The 24,219-nt window shown below is 41.7% G+C and overlaps 1 protein-coding gene across 7 annotated transcripts in view; it reads left to right on the forward strand.

Annotated features, from left to right (window-relative positions):
* Positions 1-24,219, forward strand: part of BACH2 (BTB domain and CNC homolog 2) — a 367,860-nt gene that overhangs the window by 159,507 nt on the left and 184,134 nt on the right. For 3 of the 7 annotated variants that reach the window (XM_038002259.2, XM_038002258.2, XM_038002260.2), the window contains one exon: positions 20,227-20,311. The exons of 2 other annotated variants lie outside the window; for them this stretch is intronic. In XM_038002259.2, the coding sequence (XP_037858187.2) occupies positions 20,265-20,311 (47 nt within the window). In that variant the 5' untranslated portion in view covers positions 20,227-20,264. Of the gene's footprint in view, positions 1-20,226; positions 20,312-20,716; positions 23,569-24,219 lie in introns of those variants that run through there. 2 more of the 7 variants (XM_073022584.1, XM_073022586.1) reach the window with 2 other exon arrangements.

The following is a 24,219-nucleotide window of genomic DNA, read 5'->3' on the forward strand; positions in this document are numbered from 1 at the left end:
TAGGTTTTCTTCTAGGGTTTTTATGGTTTTAGGTCTAACACTTAAGTCTTTAATCCATCTTGAATTAATTTTTGTATAAGGTATAAGGAAGGGATCCAGTTTCAGCTTTCTACATATGGCTAGCCAGTTTTCCCAGCACCATTTATTAAATAGGGAATCCTTTCCCCATTGCTTGTTTTTGTCAGGTTTGTCAAAGATCAGATGGCTGTAGATGTGTGGTGTTATTTCTGAGGGCTCTGTTCTGTTCCATTGGTCTAAATCTCTGATTTGGTACCAGTACCATGCTATTTTGGTTATTGTAACCTTGTAGTATAGTTTGAAGTCAGGTAGCGTGATGCCTCCAGCTTTGTTCTTTTGGCTTAGGATTGACTTGGCAATGCAGGCTGTTTTTTGGTTCCATATGAACTTTAAAGTGGTTTTTTCCAGTTCTGTGAAGAAAGTCATTGGTAGCTTGATGGGCATGTGGCATTGAATCTATAAATTACCTTGGGCAGTATGGCCATTTTCAGATATTGATTCTTCCTATCCATGAGCGTGAAATGTTCTTCCATTTGTTTGTGTCCTCTTTTATTTCACTGAGCAGTGGTTTGTAGTTCTCCTTAAAGAGGTCCTTCACATCCCTTGTAATTTGGATTCCTAGTTATTTTATTCTCTTTGAAGCAATTGTGAATGGGAGTTCACTCATGATTTGGCTCTCTGTTTGTCTGTTTTTGGTGTATAAGAATGCTTGTGATTTTTGCATGTTGATTTTGTATCCTGAGACTTTGCTGAAGTTGCTTATCAGCTTAAGGAGATTTGGGGCTGAGACTGTGACGTTTTCTAAATATACAATCATGTCATCTGCAAACAGGGACAATTTGACTTCCTCTTTTCCTAATTGAATACCCTTTATTACTTTCTCCTGCCTGATTGCCCTGGCCAGAATTTCCAACACTATGTTGAATAGGAGTGGTGAGAGAGGGCATCCCTGTCTTGTGCCAGTTTTCAAAGGGAATGCTTCCAGTTTTTGCCCATTCAGTATGATATTGGCTGTGGGTTTGTCATAAATAGCTCTTATTATTTTGAGATGCATCCCATCAATACCGAATTTATTGAGAGTTTTTATCAGGAAGGGCTGTTGGATTTTGTCAAAGGCCTTTTCTGCATCTATTGAGGTAATCATGTGGTTTTTGTCTTTGGTTCTGTTTATATGCTGGATTACGTTTATTGATTTGCATATGTTGAACCAGCCTTGCATCCCAGGGAAGAAGCCCACTTGATCATGATGGATAAGCTTTTTGATGTGCTGCTAGATTCGGTTTGCCAGTATTTTACTGAGGATTTTTGCATCAGTGTTCATCAGGGATATTGATCTTAAATTCTCTTTTTTTGTTGTGTCTCTGCCAGGCTTTGGTATCAGGAATCTGATGCTGGTCTCATAAAATGAGTTAGGGAGGATTCTCTCTTTTTCTGTTGATTGGAATAGTTTCAGAAGGAATGATACCAGCTCCTCCTTGTACCTCTGGTAGAATTCAACTGTGAATCTGTCTGCTCCTGGACTTCTTTTGGTTGGTAGGCTATTAATTATTGCCTCAATTTCAGAGCCTGTTATTGGTCTATTCAAGGATTCAACTTCTTCCTGGTTTAGTCTTGGGAAGGTGTATGTGTCCAGGAATGTATCCATTTCTTCTAGATTTTCTAGTTTATTTGCGTAGAGTTGTTTACAGTATTCTCTGATGGTAGTTTGTATTTCTGTGGGATCTGTGGTGATATCCCCTTTATCATTTTTTATTGCATCTGTTTGATTCTTCTCTCTTTTCTTCTTTATTAGTCTTGCTAGTGGTCTATCCATTTTGTTGATCTTTTCAAAAAACCAGCTCCTGGATTCATTGATTTTTTTTAAGGATTTTTTTGTATTTATATCTCCTTCAGTTCTGCTCTGATCTTAGTTATTTCTTGCCTTCTGCTAGCTTTTGAATGTGTTTGCTCTTGCTTCTCTGGTTCTTTTAATTGTGATGTTAGGGTATCAATTTTAGATCTTTCCTGCTTTCTCTTGTGGGCATTTAATGCTACAAATTTCCCTCTACACACTGCTTTAAATGTGTCCCAGAGATTCTGATGTGTTGTGTCTTTGTTCTCATTGGTTTCAAAGAACATCTTTATTTCTGCCTTCATTTCGTTATGTACCCAGTAGTCATTCAGGAGCAGGTTGTTCAGTTTCCATGTAGTTGAGTGGTTTTGAGTGAGTTTCTTAATCCTGAGTTCTAGTTTGATTGCATTGTATTCTGAGAGACAGTTTGTTATAATTTCTGTTCTTTTACATTTGCTGAGGAGTGCTTTACTTCCAACTATGTGGTCAATTTTGGAATAAGTGCGATGTGGTGCTGAGAAGAATGTATATTCTGTTGATTTCGGGTGGAGAGTTCTGTAGATGTCTATTAGGTACGCTTGGTGCAGAGCTGAATTCAATTCCTGGATATCCTTGTTAACTTTCATGTCATCTCAAAGCTATTATAGTGATTTTTTTCAATGATTTTTTTTTTTTTTTAAGGAGAAGGCTTACATGGATCCTTTTTCTGCCCACTCTTAAATTTGTCAGTATCCCCCTGCTGGTTTATTTTATTTTATTTTTTTTGAGATTGATCTCGCTCTGTCACCCAGGCTGGAGTGCAGTGGCATCATCTCAGCTAACTACAGCCTCTGCCTCCCAGGTTCAAGTGATTCTCCTGCCTCGGCCTAGCAAGTAGGTGAGATTACAGGCCCACACCACCACACACGGCTAATTTTTGTGTTTTTAGTAGAGACAGGACTTCACCATGTTGGCCTGACTGGTCTTGAACTCCTGACTTTGGGTGATCCGCACACCTTGACCTCCCAAAGTGCTGGGATTACAGGCGTGAGTCACCGTGCCCGGCCTCCCTGCTGGTTTAAATGGACTCTCACTGTCCAGTTCATGTACCTGTTTCTCCTATTTGTATCTTCGATTAACTCTAGAATAAGCCATTGGTTATGAGAAAACGTATCAGAGAGAGAGAGAGAGACGTACGTGTGTGTGTGTGTGTGTGTGTGTGTGTGTTTTATGACTAGAACAGTCATGATCTCATAGAGTATTAGGGCTGGGAGAATCTGCGAAGTCATTGCCATCACCACTCCTTATGTTTATTGTTGCAAAGACAGAGTCCCAAAGAGGTAAAATCACTTGCTCTGATCACACAGAGTCAATCTAAGCCTAGTCCCACTCACTTCTTCCAGCTGTCCCACACTGCCTGGCTTTGCAAGACAGCAGCCGAATCTTATTAGAAGTCTGGGCATCGAGTCCTCCTTCTTGGTTTAAAATTGTCTTGGAATAAATCATCCTGATTGGGGAGAGCACCAGAGAATTATAGAATCCCACAGGCTTCTCAAAGATAATTCACTTTAAACTGTTCTCCGTAAAAGCCACATAAAAATGTCCAACAAATCATAGAAAAATGAGCTCATGGAGTTAACCACAAACTTGAATAAGAATGTGTTTGTCCAGAGGTAGAAGTATGTAGAAGATGTTTTCAAAAGTGTGGCAAGTAGTAAAAATTGGGAGAAGAAAGAGACTGGAGCCTGGTTTGGTTCTCATTGTTTTTCTGGGAAAGAACGGAGAAACTAGTTAGATCCAATTCTCCTTGCCCCACCCTAATTTTCGATGTTCTCAGAATTTGTTTCTTTGAAGTTCAAGCTAATAGATTTATGGCCTCTTTAAGCAGTTGAAAACCATCACATTACACTCAAACGCACATGTTTTTTCTCATTCCAGCAGAAATATCTGAAAGTTCTGTTTAGGTATTTGCAAAGAACTAGTATGCCTCTCAGACAGCATGTAGTTTAGGCAGAACTGCTCTTGTCTAACTTATTTCATGTGACTTGCAGTGGAGGAATTGTTGAATGAAATGTTAGTGTGAGTATTCCTTAGGTGATATCGTGTCTTGGGTTTAAAATGGCAGATGGAGTCAAGACAAGCCTGTCCCTCTTTCTGTCTGTGTCAGGCTTTGCCGTCTGTTCTCTTCCTGGCTTCACTGGAACAGCCATTTTTTTTTTTTTTTTTATGTATGTGCACAGTGCTAGTGTCACAGGATGATGTGACATTCTACCAGGACTGCCTCACTGTCAGGGTAGGTTCAGTGCTCTACAAGTTCCTTTTTGAAATGGGAATCTGGTCTAGGTTTTTGCACATCTATTAGCTCCTACACATAAGTCCGAGTCTTTCTCACATGCTAGTTTCCTTGTATACTGTTTCTTTGTAGGATTTTAAAAAAAAAAAAAAAAAAAGAAAAGAAAAGAAAAATAGCATGGTTTAGTGCTCATTCCTGTAGCGGCTGGCTGTTATGTTCACATTTGGTGACCACTGCTTTTTGCTGCTCCTGTGGAATTAATTTTTTTGCCTTTTTTCATCTTAATCTGTACAATTTTATGATACACCAGCCCTGGTAATATTAAGTAGCATTTGTAGTTAATCTGTTCATTATTATTAGCTTTGCTTAATTTTGCCAGTGATATCCCCTCTCCTTCCTAACTGTTCCCTATAGCCATTTTCTGCATCACGTTTATGGGGAGAAGGTAAAGAGTGGGCCAGGGGAGGGCGTTTCCGGGTTGCCTTCTATGTGTAAGGCATTTTATATATTGAATCCTTATCAAAATAAACATATGAGGTAATAATTATCAGTCCCATTTTGCCAGTGTGACAGCTGAGACTGAGAAGAACTTAAATGATTTGTCAGAGATTCCACAGCTACCACTGCAACGGACAAGGATTTGAAATCAGATCTGACTCCAAAACCAGGCTCTTTCCATACTGTTACATTCACAAAGCAGCCATCAGTGTTAATAGTCCTATTTGTCCATAATAGAACTGACACTGAAGTTTATAAAAAGAAGAAGAAGGTCAATTATGTGGGTATCTCTGTTGCAGCCTTAGCAGTGAGCAACAACAAAACATGGCGCAGAGTCACAGTGCAGGATTGTGCTCACGGGACTTGACTGATCACAGGAAGGAGAGCCCTGGTGGATGGGTGATGTCTGAGGAAGGGTAACTGGCCTTGGAGAAGTTCAGGAAGCTTGGGTGAAGTGACAAAAGAGAAAGAAGGAAAGAGGCAGAGCAGTAAAAACAAGGAGCAGCCAAGATAAGAAGTAGGGATGATGTGCTGGCCGTGGTAGAGTTGAGAAACAGCAGTGAAGGTGGCCACAGACCTGGTGGCAGTGGAAAGGGTCAGAGATGATGATGGAGGTTCAGTGTATCATCCACATTTCACCAACCATGAGACCTGAGTCAGCATATGATGTGTGCCCAGTGGATGTCTGGTGAGTGAGGAAATAAGTGGGAGGAGGGCTAATGCAAAGAGAATACAAGGCTCCTAGGAATCTTGATCATAGTAGGGCCTGCTCTTATTAGACAGAGTCTTGCTCTGTTGCCCAGGCTGGAGTGCAGTGGTGTAATCACAGCTCACTGTAGCCTGAACCTCCTGGGCTCCAGCAGTCCTACTCAGCTCTCGAGTGTCTGAGACCACAGGCATGTACCACCATGCCTGGCTACGTTTTTGTGCTTTTAGGTAGAGATAGGGTTTTGTCCTGTTGCATAGGCTGGTCTCAAGGAATCCACCCACCTCAGCCTTCCAAAGTGCTGGGATTACAGGCACAAGCTACTGCACCCAGCCTAATGCTTTACTTTAAAGGTTGGTTGTGAACAGAGTTCTGATCAATGTCAAACATTCAGTAGAACTTTGGGGAGAAGTGTAGCCGAGGGTTATTGGTGCAGACACATCATAATCTTCTAAAGTCTTGGCGCAGATTCTCAAAATGTGAGCAACAGATGGCACGGTGTAGGTAACAAGAAGGGAACATTGTATGATGAAGCTAGAGATAAGGTTTTAGTTGGCTGTGTCAGGAGGGAGGACAATGGTAGCAACAAGTAAAGAAAAAGTTTGTAGGATATGAAAACTACTTTGAAGAAGGAAGACAAGGCTGCCTCAGTTTCATTCTCTATTCGGGAAAAAAAAAATGGCTTTAGCATGCTGCCAGGGAGGTGATACTGTTGCACGGTCATCGCTCCATTGGGGGAAGAGAAAAATTAAGGAGGCAACTGAAAATTATTCTAATGTAAATCTCAGGGCCACTGCTAAGGCCTGGATCTGTTCATCCCATGTTTCCTGCCATCTGCTCTGCCTGTATCTGCCATGTAGATCTCAATCACTGTTAAAGACTCAAGGCCTCAGAGACAGGGAGGCATGACCCTCCTAACTAAGTTGATGGGAAGGAATTGCCCCAGTGCTGTCAGTCCCTCTCCTACAGAGGCTGCCTGCCCTGACCAAAGCACATGCCAGTTATTCGCGCAAGGCTTCAATTTAACCAGAGTGTACCACTCTCCATTTAGACATAAATACCAACTCCTCTAGCAAAGTCCCCCTGCCTTTTGGTCAAGAAAACTGGGCACTGTGAAAAGCCTCACCCTGGAGGCTGCCATTCTGGAGATGGTCACCATTCAGATTATTCTGTGCACTGCCTGTTTCTGCTGCATAATTATTACCATCACAGTGAAACTTGCCCATAGGCCCCTGACCACCTGAACTATACATCCCGTAATTCCAGCTCTACCAGGTGTTCCAGGCTACTCCTACCTCACTAACCCCATTGGACCAGGAAGGACTCTTCTCAGCCATCCTTTTGTAAATGTCGGCCTTCATCACTCTTCATGCCTAGGTTGATACTACAAGCAGGACACTGATGTACATCATCAAAATATTTCTATACCATATTACAGAAATATTTCTAAATTAAAATGGATTAAAAGCGAAGTCATGTGTTTGAAGTGTTTGGGGGGAAATGCATTTCTAAAGAAGAATTATTTTCTTTCTTCTTCTCCCTTCCTTACCTACTGAATTATATCTCAAAGCCTGAGTTTAAGATTACCTGATTTAATGTAGGTGAGGGTGTTTGGCAGCATTGAAGATATGCTGGCAGCAGATGTACTCAATTCTGGATTTGTTCAGTTCTGGTGTGTATTCCACCCAGAGGGGCCGGTTACATCTCTGCTGAGTTTACTCTTGCATTTCACTTAGGTTTCCTTCCTGGTTTCTCCTTAGGACATAGATAAAAATAAGTCCTTATTTAATATTATGATTGCTACATGAGTTTTGAAGGAGGAGGAGAAGGACAAAAGATGGGGTGGGCAGAGATAATATAAAAAAGTAGAAAATATAGTCTTCTGGGAGCTGTGATAAATCTAGTTGAAGAGACAAGAAATTAACTGATTTGCATTTGAATAGCCATCAAAGCAGTAAGTGCTATAAAAGAGATCAAAAGGAGGTAGTCTACTTATCCCCAAGTAAGTGATCCGGATCTGGGCTGCATATTCTCAGGAATGACCAGTGCTGTCTTCCTGGAGGAGATGTGGCTTAACTGGGTCTTAGAGGGTAGCTAGACAGAAGAAGTGGGCACTTTGGGTGGGAAAAGATGACATGCAAAGACAGGGAGTGGTACACTGCAGGGCTCAAGAAGCGGTTCGGCCAGGCGGAAAGGGGAAGTAGGATTGGAAAGACAGGCTGGTACCGAGTTGTTGGGGGCCATGAATACAAGCTGAGTTGTGGACTGCCCTTTTGTAAGCCCGGGAAAACCATTACAGTGGCTTAATGGTGGTGTCCCTGACAGGTTGCTGGGGCACAAACCAGAGGTGGAAGACCAGTGAGAGGTTCTTGTAATGGTGTAGCCACGGTAGGGGTGGGAGGAGGAACCTGCACAAAAATGGTCACTGTAAGCGTAAAGGAACAGAGATGGACTCTGGGCACATATCAAAGGAGTAATCTGTGAGATGTTGGTGAAGACTGAATATGAATATTGGTGGGACCAGGACAAGAGAGGAACCAGAAAGATAAAATCAGAGAAGACCCTGAGGCTCCAAGTCTGGGAGCCTGGAAGTATGATTGGTAGACATAGGAAGGTGGGATGGGTGGCGGTTATGTAACGCAGGCTGGTTCTGATGCTTGGTATATAACCCAGATATAATCAAAGCTGTTTAGGGGGTATGACCAGCCCTGTTGCATGCTGGAAGGATAATGTTCTGCCTTAGGAAAAAATAGATGAAGACCAAGTCAGGTTGACTTACGTAATACTACATTGCTTGCAAGTAGAAGTTGTAGCCGCTTGGCAGAAGAGCAGGGTTTACACTCTTTAGATGAGTCTCTAGGACTTAGATAGCTTCTTCTCTTAACATTTGCCACATTGTTGCATCGGTTTTTAGTGCTACCTGATTCACAGTAGTGTGTGTTTTCATTTACTTCTTATTAGCCAGCAGTGTCTTCTAAATGGAATAAGCCTGGATGTGGTTATGTCCATCATCAGCAAAAGTGGCAGCCTCTTGACCTCCTGGCATGAACATGTCATACTAAGGAGGAGCAGTCTCTGAATCTCTGTTTCCATTTAATTTAGGAATGCAATCACTTTCGTTGGCTGGCATAACAATAGTGAGCTTAATTTTTTAGCTGTGAGTGAAAGCAGCTTGCTCAGCTTGGCATTCTCTTTGCTGTGGCAGCTGGCCCACTGACCTCATCATTTGGGTTCCCTGTTCTTATAGTGGAACCAGTACCACAAAAGTGAAATGCTGTATTTTCCACAGAGTCACGCTACTTGTGATTGTTTGTTTACAATGACATAATGTCTTAAACTTTAGTTCAACCCTCCCAAAAATGGACATAAATGTGGTGTTTGAAGGGTGAGCTCATGTGTAGAAAAAGAATTGAGAATCGCCATAATAAAGAGTTAGGTTAATGACCGCAGTCTGGCCTTCTGGAGCTTGCCTATCTATTCAGAAGCCTTCGCTGAGATTCAGGCCATTTGAAGCAGGAAGTTTGGTATCCTGATGGCCACCCCTGGTTCTCAGCAGTTTGGTGTCTTTGAACTACTTTGGGAGAAGCTACTGCATTTTGGAATTATTACAAAATGAGGAGTCAGCTGCACAAAGGTGACCCTTTTGAAGGCAGCCAGCGGTGTACAAAGGCATAAGTGTAATCACCAACAAGAAAATTGATGCCTCCTACTCTGATTCAGCAGCTGACACAGGCCTTGAAGCAGGCTATGAGTGTGGAATTTCTGAATTCATTGAAAGTTCATGTTTCTCATCCACATGTCACAGAATTCATCTTCTTGTGTTGTTTTTTTAGGGTCAAACCTGACTATTACTAGTAAATGCTTCTGATAACTGGTAAATGCTTCTACTCCCTTTTCCCCAGTGGTCCTCCAGAGAGCCCACTCCTGGATTTGTCAGGTGGGGTCGGTGATACTGATGTGAAACGCAATCTTCCACTCTCAGGAGTGACTCTTCCCACTGAAAGACCATATTAACACTAACAACATCTAAGAGTTTGTGCTTCCCAAAACATTTTGCATGTGTATTACCTTATTCAGTTCTCACAAACAACTCTGTAAAGCAGGTAGTATCAGATGAATTTTATAGATGGAGAAAACTAAAGTTCACAGATTAACTGCAGGGCTTAAAGCAAAGCAACAAACAGAGCCAGGATTTTAACCAGATATGTTTGCCTTCAGATTTCATGCTCTTCTAACTTCACCACCTTCGTGTGAGCAAAGCCTCTGCATCTGCAATTTGGCCTCTAGCTGTCTTAGTATTGTCCCACAGTGAAGCAGGGGGTGCTGGCCTGTACTGGCTATTCACAATCAATGGTTCCTATTCAGACGAAACCACTGGAGGTGTATAGAAGGCCACGAGCTCCAGACAGCTGGCTTTCAATTCCAGTTCTGCTATTCTGTTAGCACGATAGCCATAAGCAAGTTATCTAATCTCTTCAAGCCTCAATTTCCACCTTGGTAAATGAGAATACTAAAAGTACTCACGCTCAGTGTCATACTCTACTGGATGAGAACCACATATGTAAAAGCATGTGGTACATACGTTACAGTGCCAGGCAAAAGAGAAAATGATCCTTCGTTGTTAGCTCCTGTGTCAGCATCACCGTAATCAGGTAGGACCAGTGTATCCTACCTCGTGGCTACATTAACACGTGTATCCTAGGCCACCTGTATCCTGGGACACCTGTATCCTGGGCGTGGGCCTATACTGATCTAGGAGACCTCCTCTATCTTGGAGGGCATCTTACAACTTCTCACTGCGTCTCATCACACCAGCAGGAATTCCACCAGTCGATGGTGTACTCTAACAAATCCCAAAAGCTGGCCAGGCACCATGGCTCACTCCTGTAATCCCAACACTTTGAGAGGCCATTGCAGGCGGATCACATGAGGTCAGGGGTTTGAGACCAGCCTGACCAACATGGTGAAACCCCGTCTCCACTGAAAAATACAAAAATTAGCCAGGCACAGTGGTGAGCACCTGTAATCCCAGCTACTCGGGAGGCTGAGGCAGGGGAATCGCTTGAACCCAGGAAGTGGAGGTTGCAGAAAGCTGAGATCGCGCTGCTACATTCCAGCCTGGGTGACAAAATGAAACTATGTCTCAAAAAACAAACAACAACAACAAAAACTTCTTGAACTGATAAGCAACTTCAGCAAAGTCTCAGGATACAAAATCAGTGTGCAAAAATCACAAGCATTCCTTTACCCCAACAGTAGGCAAGCAGAGAGCCAAATCATGAATGAACTGCCATTCACAATTGCTACAAAGAAAATAAAATACCTAGGAATACAGCTAACAAGGGAAGTGAAGGGTCTCTTCAAGGAGAACTACAAACCACTGCTCAAGGAAGTAAGAGAGGACACAAACAAATGAAAAAACATTCCATCCTCTTTTACACTGTTGGTGGGTCTGTAAACCAGTTCAGCCATTGTGGAAAACAGTGTGGTGATTCCTCAAGGATCTAGAACTAGAAATACCATTTGACCCAGCCATCCCATTACTGGGTATATACCCAAAGGATTATAAATCATGCTGCTATAAAGACACACATGCACACATACGTTTATTGCAGCACTATTCACAGTAGCAAAGACTTGGAATCAACCTAAATGTCCATCAGTGACAGACTGGATTAAGAAAATGTGGCACATACACACCATGGAATACTATGCAGCCATAAAAAAGGATGAGTTCATGTCCTTTGTCGTGACATGGATGCAGCTGGAAACCATCATTCTCAGCAAACTATCACAAGAACAGAAAACCAAATACCTCATGTTCTCACTCATAGGTGGGAACTGAACAATGAGATCACTTGGACACAGGAAGGGGAACATCACACACTGGGTCCTATTGTGGGGTTGGGGGAGTGGGGAGGGATAGCATTAGGAGATATACCTAATGTAAATGATGAGTTAATGGGTGCAGCACACCAACATGGCACATGTATACGTATGTAACCTGCATGTTGTGCACATGTACCCTAGAACTTAAAGTATAACAATTAAAAAAATTTTTTTTAAATTCCATCCTCATGAATAGGAAGAATCAGTATCATGAAAATGGCCACACATTCTGCACACGTACCCCAGAACTTAAAGTATAAAAAAAAAAAAAAAAAAACCCCACGTGGACACTGAGAGGGGAACAACACACAGCATGGCCTGTTGGGAGGTGAGGGGAGGGAACTTGGAGGACGTGTCAATAGGTGCAGCAAACCACCATGGCATGCATACACCTATATTAGCAAACCTGCACATTCTGCACATGACCCTGTTTTTTAGAAGAAAAAGAAATATGTGACAGAGAAGTAGGAAACCACTTTAGTGAAGTTTTTAGGGCTCCAGTAGTCTGGGACAGTGGTTCTAAAACTATTTGATATCCAGAACCCTTTATAGATTTTTTTTTTTTCTTGAGACAGAGTCTCGCTCTGCCACCAAGCTAGAGTACAGTGGCACGATCTCAGCTCACTGCAACCTCCGCCCCCCAGGTTCAAGCGATTCTCCTGCCTCAGCCTCCCAAGTAGCTGGAACTACAGGCGCCCACCATCACACCCAGCTAATTTTTGTATTTTTAGTAGAGACAGGGTTTCACCATGTTGGCCAGGATGGTCTCAATCTCTTTACCTCGTGATCCACCCGTCTCGGCCTCCCAAAGTGCTGGGATTCCAGGCATGAGCCACTGCGCCCGGCCTATAGACTCTTAAAGTTGTTGATGATACTGAAAAACTTGTGTGTGTGTGGATTTAGCTATTAATGTTAACCACCAAACAAATTAAACCTGAGGGGAAAAAAATCCCCAAAGCCTAGTAGGATGAATACCTTAAATTGTCAGTCATTTGCATCTTGATATGGATTCTTTCCTCCACTTCCTTCCCAAGACCAAAAGAAAGGAGAGTTTGGTGCTGAGGAATGAGAGGGAAGGAGAGGCATAGGCCAGGACAGGGTAAGGGGCAAAGCCAGAAGAGCTCTTTGGGCACCTGTGGACCATGGCTGGGGAAATGGAGATGAGGGCATAAGGGAAAAGTGCATGGGAAGGCAGTGAATCCTGGCCCACAGTTTTCCTTGGGGTTAGCTCCATGCAAACCTTACTTTCAATAGATACTTACATATCGCCATCTAAAGAAAGTTCTTGCACTGCGTAGTTTTTACACAAGTAGCTACTTGTGAATGCCAGAAGCACCTTTAAAGTGTCAGTGGTCTTCATTTTTCAAGTCCCGTGACTTCTCAGTGAGGACGCTGCTCAGCAGGAACTGTTCAAACACAACAGCCTCATGCCACAGCAGATCGCTGAGCTGAGCCAGAGTCTGTACAACATCTTCGAGATGAGGCCACATACTGGCTGTCCCACCTGGCTTCTTTTTTAACTCTAATCATCTCAGATAACTTGAGATAATTAAATCACACTGCATTCTTTCTGATTTTTTAATGTAAATCATTTCTGAGCAAGAAAGTCACATCTTCCCAGCCTCCCAAAGCCATTGTAAGTGCAAGGTTATTGTTTCGTAAAGGAAGAGGAAGGTGAATGATTTGTGTCTCAGAAAGCTGTTATCCTGGCATCTCCTTTTCTGCCGAGGTGGTATAATGAACAGCTCTACCCCACTTCCCACCATGGTGCCTGAGGCTTGCCCTAGAGGGAAATGCTCTTAAAGGAAAAACCACCAGCAAGGCCAGTTGTAACAGAGACTGGGGGAGAGGCTCGCAGCCTTGCTTCACCTCAAAAAGGGCGTGGGGGGGGTTCACGTCTTCTCACACCTGCAGCCATCAACCCCGGAGCGGGGAATCCTTACCTGCAGGGTGGCATTTACAATCTCAGACGCATTTCACAGTCTCTGCTTTGAGCAACTTCAGTGTGTATGGGCTGGAAAAGAGGAAAAGTGTGTTACTTTTTTTTATGCAACAACGTATAACTGTGTCAACACATAAGACAGTCTGTCAAAGCTTTCTGCTGGTGTTGCTGCTGTGAATTAATTTTGAGCGTCACTTGTGAGCAGTAAACACTTTTGCAGTGTGAACAACTCTTTTGTACAGTAGGAGTTGTCGACAGCTTGCCATCCCCCCTTTAAGGGAGGAAGGAAACAGAGGCTGCCTCCTCCCTGACAAGTTAAGTTGGCTGGAGTAGGAGGAGCAGAAATTTGTGGCGCTCCCATTTTGCAGTTTTATCTTTTCTTTTGACCACTCGGCTGTTAGATTTTCAGTGAGACTGGAGAATAAACGTAGTGTGTAGAATTAAGAATCTGACTAAGCCACTGGGCATTTTGACCACTTCTTGCTGTTTTAGAATTTGTTCTAGAATGTATGGTCTACATCACTTTTGCCCTTAAATTTGTTAGAGATATCACCGTAAAGAGCAAGATGCAAACACAACACGTCTGCCAAACACTGACTAGAGAGAAATGCTTCTCAGTGTTTCACATTTTATTGCTGTTATGTTGAATATTTAATTGAACTTTATTTACACAGTTAAAACATAATCACTTCACTAGGGTTGACACTTCGTGTAGCTCTATGTTCATGTTCACTCTTTTGTTTCTTTTTATTTAAAGGTCTTCGTTCCTTCATTCCCTCTTCATCCCGTAACCAAATATTGAAGTCTACAATTCTCTGTAACTGTGACAGACCCAAAGCTTTTTCTTCTGCCCATGCTGGATCTGACAGTAGCACTGAGAGCATTGTATGACACTGTAGCAGCAAGCTTCCTTGACTCTGACCCACATTTTTGAGATGTGTTCCTGAGTCCCCATCCCTTTCAAACCTGTTAAGAATCTATTGTTCCCGTTCTAGCAGCTACTGAAATATATTTTACCATGCACAATCCTTAAGGTATATGTGCTTCATGTGTTTATATAGAACCTATTCTATAAAGTCATGCTTCTCCTTTTGTCCTAAAATTCCTTCCTTTGGATTTTGTAATGGGACCCGCTTGTTCTAACATCCTGAAACGTGTTGATTAAAGACCTTGTTCCACCTGTTCATATCCCACAGATCGCAGCGTGGAGCCTAGAGACTTTCTCTCTCCACACTTTCCTCTGTTTCCCTGCAGCCAGCCCTCCTGGCCGCCTGGCGTAGTGCTCTTGCTGTGTGCTGTATGCAGAGGATGGTCTGCAAATGAGGATGACTGATTTGTCTCAATTCACAAATAAAGCAGCAACTAGAGGGTGGCAGGGGTGGATGAGGTGGGTTTTCACCCATTTGGCATCATCTTATGGGTTGAAAGAGTTTCAGGGGCCCTGTGAGAAGACCCCTGCCACTTGTTGAGAAGTTGAGTGCGCTGGGTGTTGAGCCCAAGGTGGGTGCCTCTGTGACAAAGCAGGCCTGAGGTCACCCTGGGGGTGTGAGGGATGCATGTGCCCTGTGGAATGGGCATGGTTTGCACATGCTACTGAAGTCAACCGGCACACAGCATCTGACCCCACCCCCATTTTTTTCCATTGGTTCTGAGCAGAGAAGCAGTTTTACACCCAGTGAAAAGGATACAACTGTTCTCTTTCCTAAGATGTGAACATTTGGAGAGGATTGGTCTTTTTCAGAGGCAAACGTGCTGTTTCTCTTACCTACCTGGGAGAGTGGTTAACTCATGCCATTCCTGATGGTAGAGGGGAATCCATATCAAGATAACCTTCAAAGGGTTAACCAAGAAGGTTTTTAAAATGGAAATCATCATGAAATGTATGTAACATGAAAGGCAAATGCAAAATGCTTAAATGACAGGTGGCATCATTTGAAAAGGATGTGGGTGCTGATCCCAGAGCTGTGATCATACACAGCTGCATTAATTTGCCTAATCACTGGATTGCTGTAACCAGTATCTATAAATAAACACACCAACTAATCTTTTGATTATCCTTTTTTATGGCACATTTTCTTCTCCCTTCCTTTTTTTTTCTTCTTCATGTCTTTTCATTGTGATTAAACCATATTCCTAAACTCTGTAATTCCACAGATTCTTTTATAACTGTTAAGCAACCAAAATAACTTTGGACAGTTCACAAAATGAGAAATACAGATGGCCGATAAATGTATGAGAAGCTTTTTTATTGCTTTTAGAAAAATGCAAGGAAAAAAATCAATGAATTGTCATTTTTAAGTATCAGATAGGCAAAGGTTAAAATTATTAGAAAAACTCCAGTGTTGGCAAGAGTGTGAGGAAACAAGCATTTGTGTGCAGGGTCACTGGGCATGCATCCTGGTGTTCTGGCGTTAGATATCAAAATGATCTGTGTGCATAACGTTGCACACTGGTTGACTTCTAGGGATTTACCCAAAAATAATAGTGACAAAACAGGAAGATACTTTCTCAAGGATTTTTAGGTGGGCATTGTTTACAATGGTGGGAAAAATGGGAAACTAGAAATGATCACCAAATGAGAGCTCATGAAGTAAAGTCTGGTACATAAAGGAATACCGTGTATGTATTAAGAAAGATCATAAGATCTGTATTTATTACCAAGGACAGAGGTTACAATACATTGCAGTGTGGAAAACGCAAGTTACAAAACAAGGGGTATAATATGTTTGCAGTTTTAGTACATCCTGCTGGGTCAGGGCCCAAAATTCTGAATTGTTAACAATTTCCTTAGTGTTGTCAGTGCTGCTGGTCTGTGGACCACACTTTGAGTGGCAGGTTAAAGTGTACACAGACATCTCTGTGTGAATAAACACTTGGAAATACACATGGAAGGTTTCCCGAGATGGTGAATCTGGATGATATTTACTTTTGTCTTTGTGCTTTTCTGTATTGTTTAATACTTTATAATGCATCTGTATCCAGCTTTACATAAACAATAAAGCTGGGTTTTAAATAATAAATAGCCTGTTGGACACATGTTTTTTTAAAAGTTGACTTCAAATCTACTTCTCAAACATTGTAAGGGGGAGGGAGCAGACAACCTGGGCCTATCTTTTATTTTTTGTTTTTATTTTTTTGAGACAGAGTCTCTCTCTGTCACCCAGGCTGGAGTGCAGTGGCGCAATCTCGGCTGACTGCAGGCTCCGCCTCCCGGGTTCACGGCATTCTCCTGCCTCAGCCTCCCAAGTAGCTGGGACTACAGGCGCCCGCCCCCTCACCCAGCTAATTTTTTGTATATTTAGTAGAGATGGGGTTTCACCGTGTTAGCCAGGATGGTCTCAATCTCCTGACCTTGTGATCCACCCGCCTCAGCCTCCCAAAGTGCTGGGATTACAGGCGTGAGCCTCCGCACCTGGCCCATTTTTAAGGATGGGAGATCATTAGAATCACATGAGAGACTTTGAAAAACACAGATTCTCCAACCTGACCCCCAGAAATTCTGACTCAGCCACCCTTAAGTGGAGACATCAGTTTTTGACAGAAGTTCCCCTGGCGACTCTGACTCACACTAGGTCTGGCCCCATGCAGCCAGCAGGTACCTTCATCAGTTTTGGGGCCCAGGCCTGCATTCGGAGGAGAGTCGCACCCTCCCTCTTGCTCTCCTCAGAATCGTAGTGCTTTGGGGCATCAGGAGGCGATCTTGATGTTCTCACCTAAGATTTCTATTTCCAATAGAAATTTCTTGAAGTTTTTCCCCCAGTCTCCTTATAAGCTGTCTTAGCCTTCAGTGTTTGTATCCTAGGTCTGCTTAACAAATTATCACAAACTGGGCGATTTAAAACAATGTTTATTCTCTCACAGTTCTGGTAGCTGGAAGTCCAAAATCAAGGTGTTGCAGGACCACACTTCCTCCAAAGGCTTCAGGGCAAAATCCTCCCTTGCCTGTCACAGCTTCTGGGGAGGCTCCAGGGAGCTCCTTAGCTCATGGCTGAACTACTCCAATCTCTGCCTCCACCTTCACATGGCCTTCTCCTCTGTCTTCTCTTCTGTGTCTTCTAAGGACACCTCCCTTGGATTTAGGGTCCACTCAGATAATCCAGGATGATTTCATCTCTAGATTCTCAACTTCATTACATCTGCAAAGGTCCTTTTTCCATATAAAGTTTCATTTCCAGGTTCTAGAAGTTAGGACGCCTATATTATTGGGGACCTCAATTCAACCCCCTACACCTTCTAAACTATTCAACAACAGTTTTGAAGTTAAGCAAAACATTCTAGATTTACCATTTTATTTGTCTCTGCCATTAAGTTCTCGGGTTTTATGTCTCTTTTTTATGTGTAACTATAGGAAGGTGTCCCATGAAAAAAATAGAACCATTGCCATGGACAGTCAGTATCTGCTCTAGCAATGTGTCTGCCCCGTGAAGCTCAGTCTTCTGTCCTGGTGGGTCTCCCTCTTGTCAAGCAGTTTTCTCAGCCATCAGAGGGGCTGGGAGAGCCAGGCCTCACCAACACTCTCTGAACACATTCCCACTTCTTGCTTGTGCTCTTCTTGCCTGTGCCCAGGCTCTCCTAGGATGCAGAAGTCAAGGAGGTGTTTACTGAGGAATAAAACTAATGTCTCAGTAGAAATTTAAGAAAAAGGTCATCATAAGTCCATTGATTGTGTTCAGTTGGACTTTGAACAAATTCAGGGCCACTTTCCCCACCCCAGCCCTCAAGGAGAAAGAGAAAGGAAAAGACTAAAATGAGTGTGGCCATGTATCCCAGATTACTGCCTTCAAGAAGTCCTTTCCTGTAAACCGTTTTTTGATTGTTCTTGTTCTGGTAAGGGAGGGTGAACTGGGTTTGATACTGAGACTGCCACAAGTCTGTCTCTTTTTTTGTGTTTTACTGACTCGATCCTTGCTTCATGCTACAGATTTCTCACAGTGGGTATTTTTAGTTGAGGAGGAGGTTTCTCAAAAATGCTTTGCCGATGTCTGGTCATGCACAACCCTTGGGCATCCCCAGTGAAGTGCTTTGAGTCATGGCCCCTTAAAGTCCCAAGCAGAGAGGATGTGCATTTGGCCCCTGGTGTGCTTTGCCTGGACGTGTGTCATTTCCCAAAATATACAGCAGGAGAACCAGATTAGTAAAAGGAAACCTTGTCACACATGGGAGGGTTCTGCTGCCCCAGAATCAACCTTTACAACTGGAAAGGTTCAGCCTTTCTTACTTGGAAGGGTCATATTCATTGGCCTGCAGTTAAAACAGTCTTACTAATAGATAGGTAGCCTCACACCAGAAATGGGGGGCAAAAGGCAGAATTACTAAACATTTAAGCAACACGTGAGTAAAAATATTTGGCCTCTTTTTTTCTTTGTTTAAAATATGCAAAGGCAGCTGAGCACGGTGACTCACGCATGTAATCCCAGCACTTTGGGAGGCCGAGGTGGGCGAATTACCTGAGGTCAGGAGTTCGAGACCAGCCTGACAAACATGGTGAAACCCTGTCTCTACTAAAAATACAAAAAAAATCAGCTGGGCGTGGTGGCGGACGCCTGTAATCCCAGCTACTCGGGAGGCTAAGGCAGGAGAATTGTTTGAGCCTGGGAGGTAGAGGTTGCAGTGAGCCAAGATTGTGCCACTGCACTCCAGCCTGGGCATGACAGAGTGAGATTTGTCTCAAAAAATAATAAATAAATAAATAAATAAATAAATAAATAAATAAAATGCAAAGGCTTTTTGCTGCAAAATAGCTGAAATTTAGATATATATCTTTTTATTAAAATAATGTTATTATTTAAAGAAGCAAGTAATAACCATTAAGATAAGTTAGAAAATTTTAAAAATCAGAAGAAGCAGCAAGAAGGAACCCTATCTACCTAGAGCTTCCCAGGGTTCCAGGCTGGTTGCAGAGTCCCAGCCCTCTTATCTAACCTGACTGGGACTGTATGTTTTCTCGTTAGTTGAAAAATCAATTAAACAGTGAATCATTTTTTTAAAAGATACTACATAGCCTCAATCATGTATTTAATCTAAAGTCACAAATGAACAGTGATTTGCCAATCTTTTGATGTGGGCCCAAGGCCTTTTCTTGGAGTTTGGGTCTGCTGATTGGAATTTCATGTAATCTTTCATGCACATTATTGCATGATTTCCATTTTTAGTCTCTTTAAGTGAGGAATTTTTTAAGACACTTGCAACACAGTCTGACTGCAAAGTCATTTTAAATTTTTATTATTTCCCCAATCTTTCACAGTTGTCTCAATCATATCTAATTCAATGGCAGATTTCCTCTAGTGACTTACTTTCATTTCTTTGATTTTACTAAATTTTCATACAAATAACTTTATTTTCACACTCATATTTCATGGGCCAACATATTTAATTTCTGTAATTACAAAGCAAGTACAGCTGGCATTAACAGTTTATGCAGAGAGAGCTAATGTGCTCCAGCATACCAGAGAGAACATTCAATATTCATTTGACCACAGTATTGGTCAGTATATTTTATACAGGGGATGGAGAATGCTGATTGATCCATCCAGTTGATTAGGGCCCATTGGTTAAAAGACTTTCTGTTGGATAGGTTCTGAACTCCTCCCAAAAATTCATCAGTAAAAACCCGTTCAAAAAGCAGGCAGCCTTCAGATGATTTGAAGGGTTCTGCCAAACATAGGGACCCGCTTGGCAAATTAAGATCCATGACAAGACTCAAGATATTTGAAGGAGGCTTATGGTTATGCAAATATTTGGCTTCCTCTGAAGGGCCACTAAACATATCAATGAAGATGTTTGTGAACTAGGCAAGCTTTGCTCTGATAACCTTATACTTAATTGATTTTCCTAATGGTTTATTTTTATAAAGTAGGGTTTTTTATTTCAAATGTGTTTAACATGTTATTAAATGCCCGCAGAGTTTGGTACCTGCTGAAGTAGAGAAAGCAGGCGTTCTACTCATGTTCTATGGATAAAGAAATGAAGTCAAAGACGTTTCATCCCATGAGAGTAGTGACCATCATGGACCTCTTCTTGTGATGTTTCATTTAAACTTCTCAACTCTATGGTCCTCTCCCCATTTTTAGGGTGCTGGTGAGGCCTTAATGAATAAGCTTTGTGAGGAATGTGTCTGTCTTGTTCATTGATGTCCCCAGCAGCTGGCATGAACAGGTAAATGAATGAATGAGACCAGTCACACTGCTAGCAAGAGCCAAAGTTGGGGTGAGAGCCAGGTCTTCTGACTCTTGATCCTGTGTCTTTCTAGTACATCAAAATCTCCTAGTCCTTTGCTGGCTTTTCTGGGTCCTTAATGTTCCCCTGACCTGAGCAACACCCATTGTCTAGTCACAGATTGCGACAACACAAACCAAGAGCAACTCCCTGATTTTGACACATTTGGCATTTTTGAGCTTCAGAATTATCTGGCAATGTCCCAGTCGGCAGATTTTTTTTTCAAGGTGGATGAACATTGTGTTTTAAGAGATTGTTTTTACTAGTAACTAAGAACTCCTAAATATTTGTTTTATTTAAAATATTTTTACCCCCTAAGAATCTTCAGTAAATGTTAATTATATCCTTTCAACAACTTTTGCAGTTATTGGGTAATATTAAATCCTGATATTTTTCAATAAATAATTGCTTTTTCATCTGCTGGGTAACAGTATATATTTTTAGAAGGTTGTTTCTGCAGCTGTTCAGCTATTCTGTATATTCAAATTTCAGGTTTTTCAGTTTAAATTGATAGCTCAGTAAACTGACACCGCAAATCAAGTAGAAGATTGAAGATAAGCATTTCTCTATAATGTATAGGGTATTTTAAATAATGCATTTTTGGACATTATATTAGTGTGTGTTTAAGTTGATTTTGGTATATGTGAATTACTCTCATTTATGTTTCTCATTAAGTCTTCATATTATAGTTGTTGATTGAAACTAACATAATTAGGTAAAGACAGAGCTAGGCCCACAGGAGTCCCTGGAAGAGTCATGACTGAATCATCATTTTGAAATGTAGCCACATGGGCATGACAGGTATAAATACAAACAGTTCCTACAACATGTAGATAAAAGTTCCCAAATGTCATAGGCACATGGAAGCTTGCAAGTGCCACCTAAAGACTTGCATATAAATAAAGTCTGCATTTTATATGATGTCATGTCACATGTTTGTGCAAAGGAAGATGGATGATAAAATATAATATTTAATTTAGGTAAAATATTCTGAACATTTGCTATATACTTGAGACTGGGCTCAAATTTTACTTTATATGTATTGTCTCCTTTAATCATCATAAAAATCTTGTTTGGTAAGTACTATTATCTCCATTTTATGGTATTGGGTTTAAAGGAGGTAAGGAACATTTTCTAGATCTAGGTAGTGAATGACAGAGCTTAGAACCAAACCCAGGTCTGGTTAGGCCCCCGCTCCCACGCCTTAATGACTGGAACTGGACTGTGCTGCCACCTTCTTGGATAACTGCAAATAACAAATGTTCCTTTGTTTATTCCACTTTGACATCAGATACTTACAGTGACCCTGTTGGCTTAATATGGTCCACTTTTCTTAAGAGCGCATCTTGGTCTTTCCATGACCAAGGCATTTTCATTAATCAAATGCATGTCTCTTGGATTACTGAGACAATATGAACATTAACAAGTAAATTCTAATTCATGAGTACTGATCATTGATATGCCTGTATTAACAAGAGGCACATATAGATACAACAAAATTATTTATCAAAACTCTTACCAGCTGTGAGGCTGGATCTTTGAAAGGAATAAACTCTCCCAGTGAGACTAGTGATGTACTTAGATGCAATAAAGTGGGCTTCCAGAGAGCTGTTTTAATCACCGGAGAGCAACTTTTTTTCCTAACTTGCAATCCATCTGCTTAAAAGGGATATTTACTTGTGATATATCATGATCCTTTGATCCTGTTTGTATTATCCATAGAGCAGAAAAAGCTAGTCAGTAACAAAGAGAAGTCAGCTGTATGAAGCTACTGTCCCTGTTCCCTTAGTATGAATAATAGATGGTTCCCCTTCAGATTTCTTGGTTAGTATGACATTCCTGAAGGATGTCCATAGGAGATGGCTTTGCTTTAAAGCTTATTACCTTAAATTTTAATTGCTTTTGGAACTTCGACTTTAAGGAACTTTACATTCTCTATTAGACTTGTGTCTTTAACATAGCCACATAAATGAAACTACAATGAATCATACAAGAAAATATTATAGTCAATAAACACTGCAGAATACTTTATAACTTAGATGCTTGTAAGTATGGGATGAAGTAGAAAATAGTGAAAGCAGAGAAGGTGGAAAAGACTTTAGAGGAAAAGGGCCTAAACTTAGGTAAGGTAAAGTTTATTCTTGCTTGGTATAAAAAACACAAAATAATGGAGAAATGTATATTGATCCAAAACATAAGTAAAGGCTACACAAGAATGCTGAAAATTAAGCACAGGAACAAGGAAGAATCAAAGACATTAAAGAAAAAAGAAAAAAGCAAAGCTAACCACATATACACTCTCTAGAATTACCTGTTTTGTCATTGATGGGATTCATGGATTAGTTCCTTTGTTCATAATTCCATAATTATTTTTGAGCACCTGTTGTGTCTTAGGTAGCAGTCTAGGTGCTAGGACTCAGTGATGCACAGGGGAGCAGAGTCCTTGCTCTTAAGCAGCTTACAGTTGAGTGGAGGAGGCTATAAATGAGCATTCATCATAGGAATGACTAAGGCTGTGATTGCAGAAGTATAGGATGCTATAGAACTACCAAAAAAAAAAAAAAGGCAACCTAACAGTAAAGAAGTAAACGAGACAGAGAGAGTCAGAAAGGTTCTGAGGGGAAGTGCTCTCTCATCTTACACCTAAAGGATGAGTTACCCAAGGAGAGGGGAGAGGGAAGGAATGAGCCTGTCAATCCCAGATGAGAAAAGAATTGAAATTCAGGATGGCTGGAGCAGAGAGCAGGGTAGGAGGAGTGTTGAAAGATGAAGCTGTAGAGGGAGCAGCGTCCTACTCATAAACAGCCTTGGAAGCCGTATTTGAGCTTCTTCCCAAGATCGGTGGGATGAAGGGAAGTGACATGATCAGATTTCCATGTTGAAAGATTATGGAGCGTGCTGGGCGCATGCGCCGTGAGAAGTGGGCCGGAGAGACGAGAAACACCCAACCCTTAGTTCTTTCTTCTGAACAATGGCTGAATTCATAGACAGTACTTCAAGTTATTGTGGGAAATGTTATTCATCTTTGCCAGAAGAAGAAGGAGCAACCCATGTCTGTCATTTTCACAGAGGGAAGTTGAAGCTGCACAGGTGCTTGGACATAGGGAATGATCAGAGAAAAGACTGAAAAAAGACATCCCTTGGTGCTCGAGGCATCTATCAAATATCAAAGCCTGCTCCAGAGGCATCCCAGCCTGGTGAGAACACCTCTACATAGAAGTATATCCAGGGACCTATCCTGTCACTGTAGGCGCAAATTACTTAACCAAGAAGACTTATGTGGTAGCAGTTGCTTCTAGACAGTGTGGACCTGGTCTTCCCCATATGGTATTGACCATCACTGCCATCACATCACCTTGTTTTAAGAGCAAGAATAAAGCCACTGCATGATTCTCTTTTTTAAAATTTTTATTTTAGTTTTGGGGGTAAATGTGAAGGTTTGTTACATAGATAAACACGTGTCACAGTGATTTGTTGTACATGTTATTACATCACCCAGTTATGCTCCTCTCCCTCCTGCCCTCCTTCCTCAAGTAGACCCCAGTGTCCATTGTTTCTTTCTTTGTGTTCATAAATTCTTATCATTTAGCTCCCACTTATAAGTGAGAACATGTTATATTTGGTTTTCTGTTCCTGCATAAGTTTGCTAAGGGTGATAGCGTCCAGCCCCATTCATGTTCCTGCCAAAGACATGCTCTTGTTCTTTTTTATGGCTGCATAATATTCCATGGTGTATATGTACCACATTTTCTTTATCCAGTCCGTCATTGGTGGGCATTTAGGTTGATTCCATGTCTTTGCTATTGTGAACAGTACTGCAGTGAACATTTGCATGCGTGTGTCTTTAT

This window comes from Chlorocebus sabaeus, chromosome 13 (genome assembly GCF_047675955.1).
Source record: "Chlorocebus sabaeus isolate Y175 chromosome 13, mChlSab1.0.hap1, whole genome shotgun sequence".
Lineage (NCBI taxonomy): Eukaryota > Metazoa > Chordata > Mammalia > Primates > Cercopithecidae > Chlorocebus > Chlorocebus sabaeus.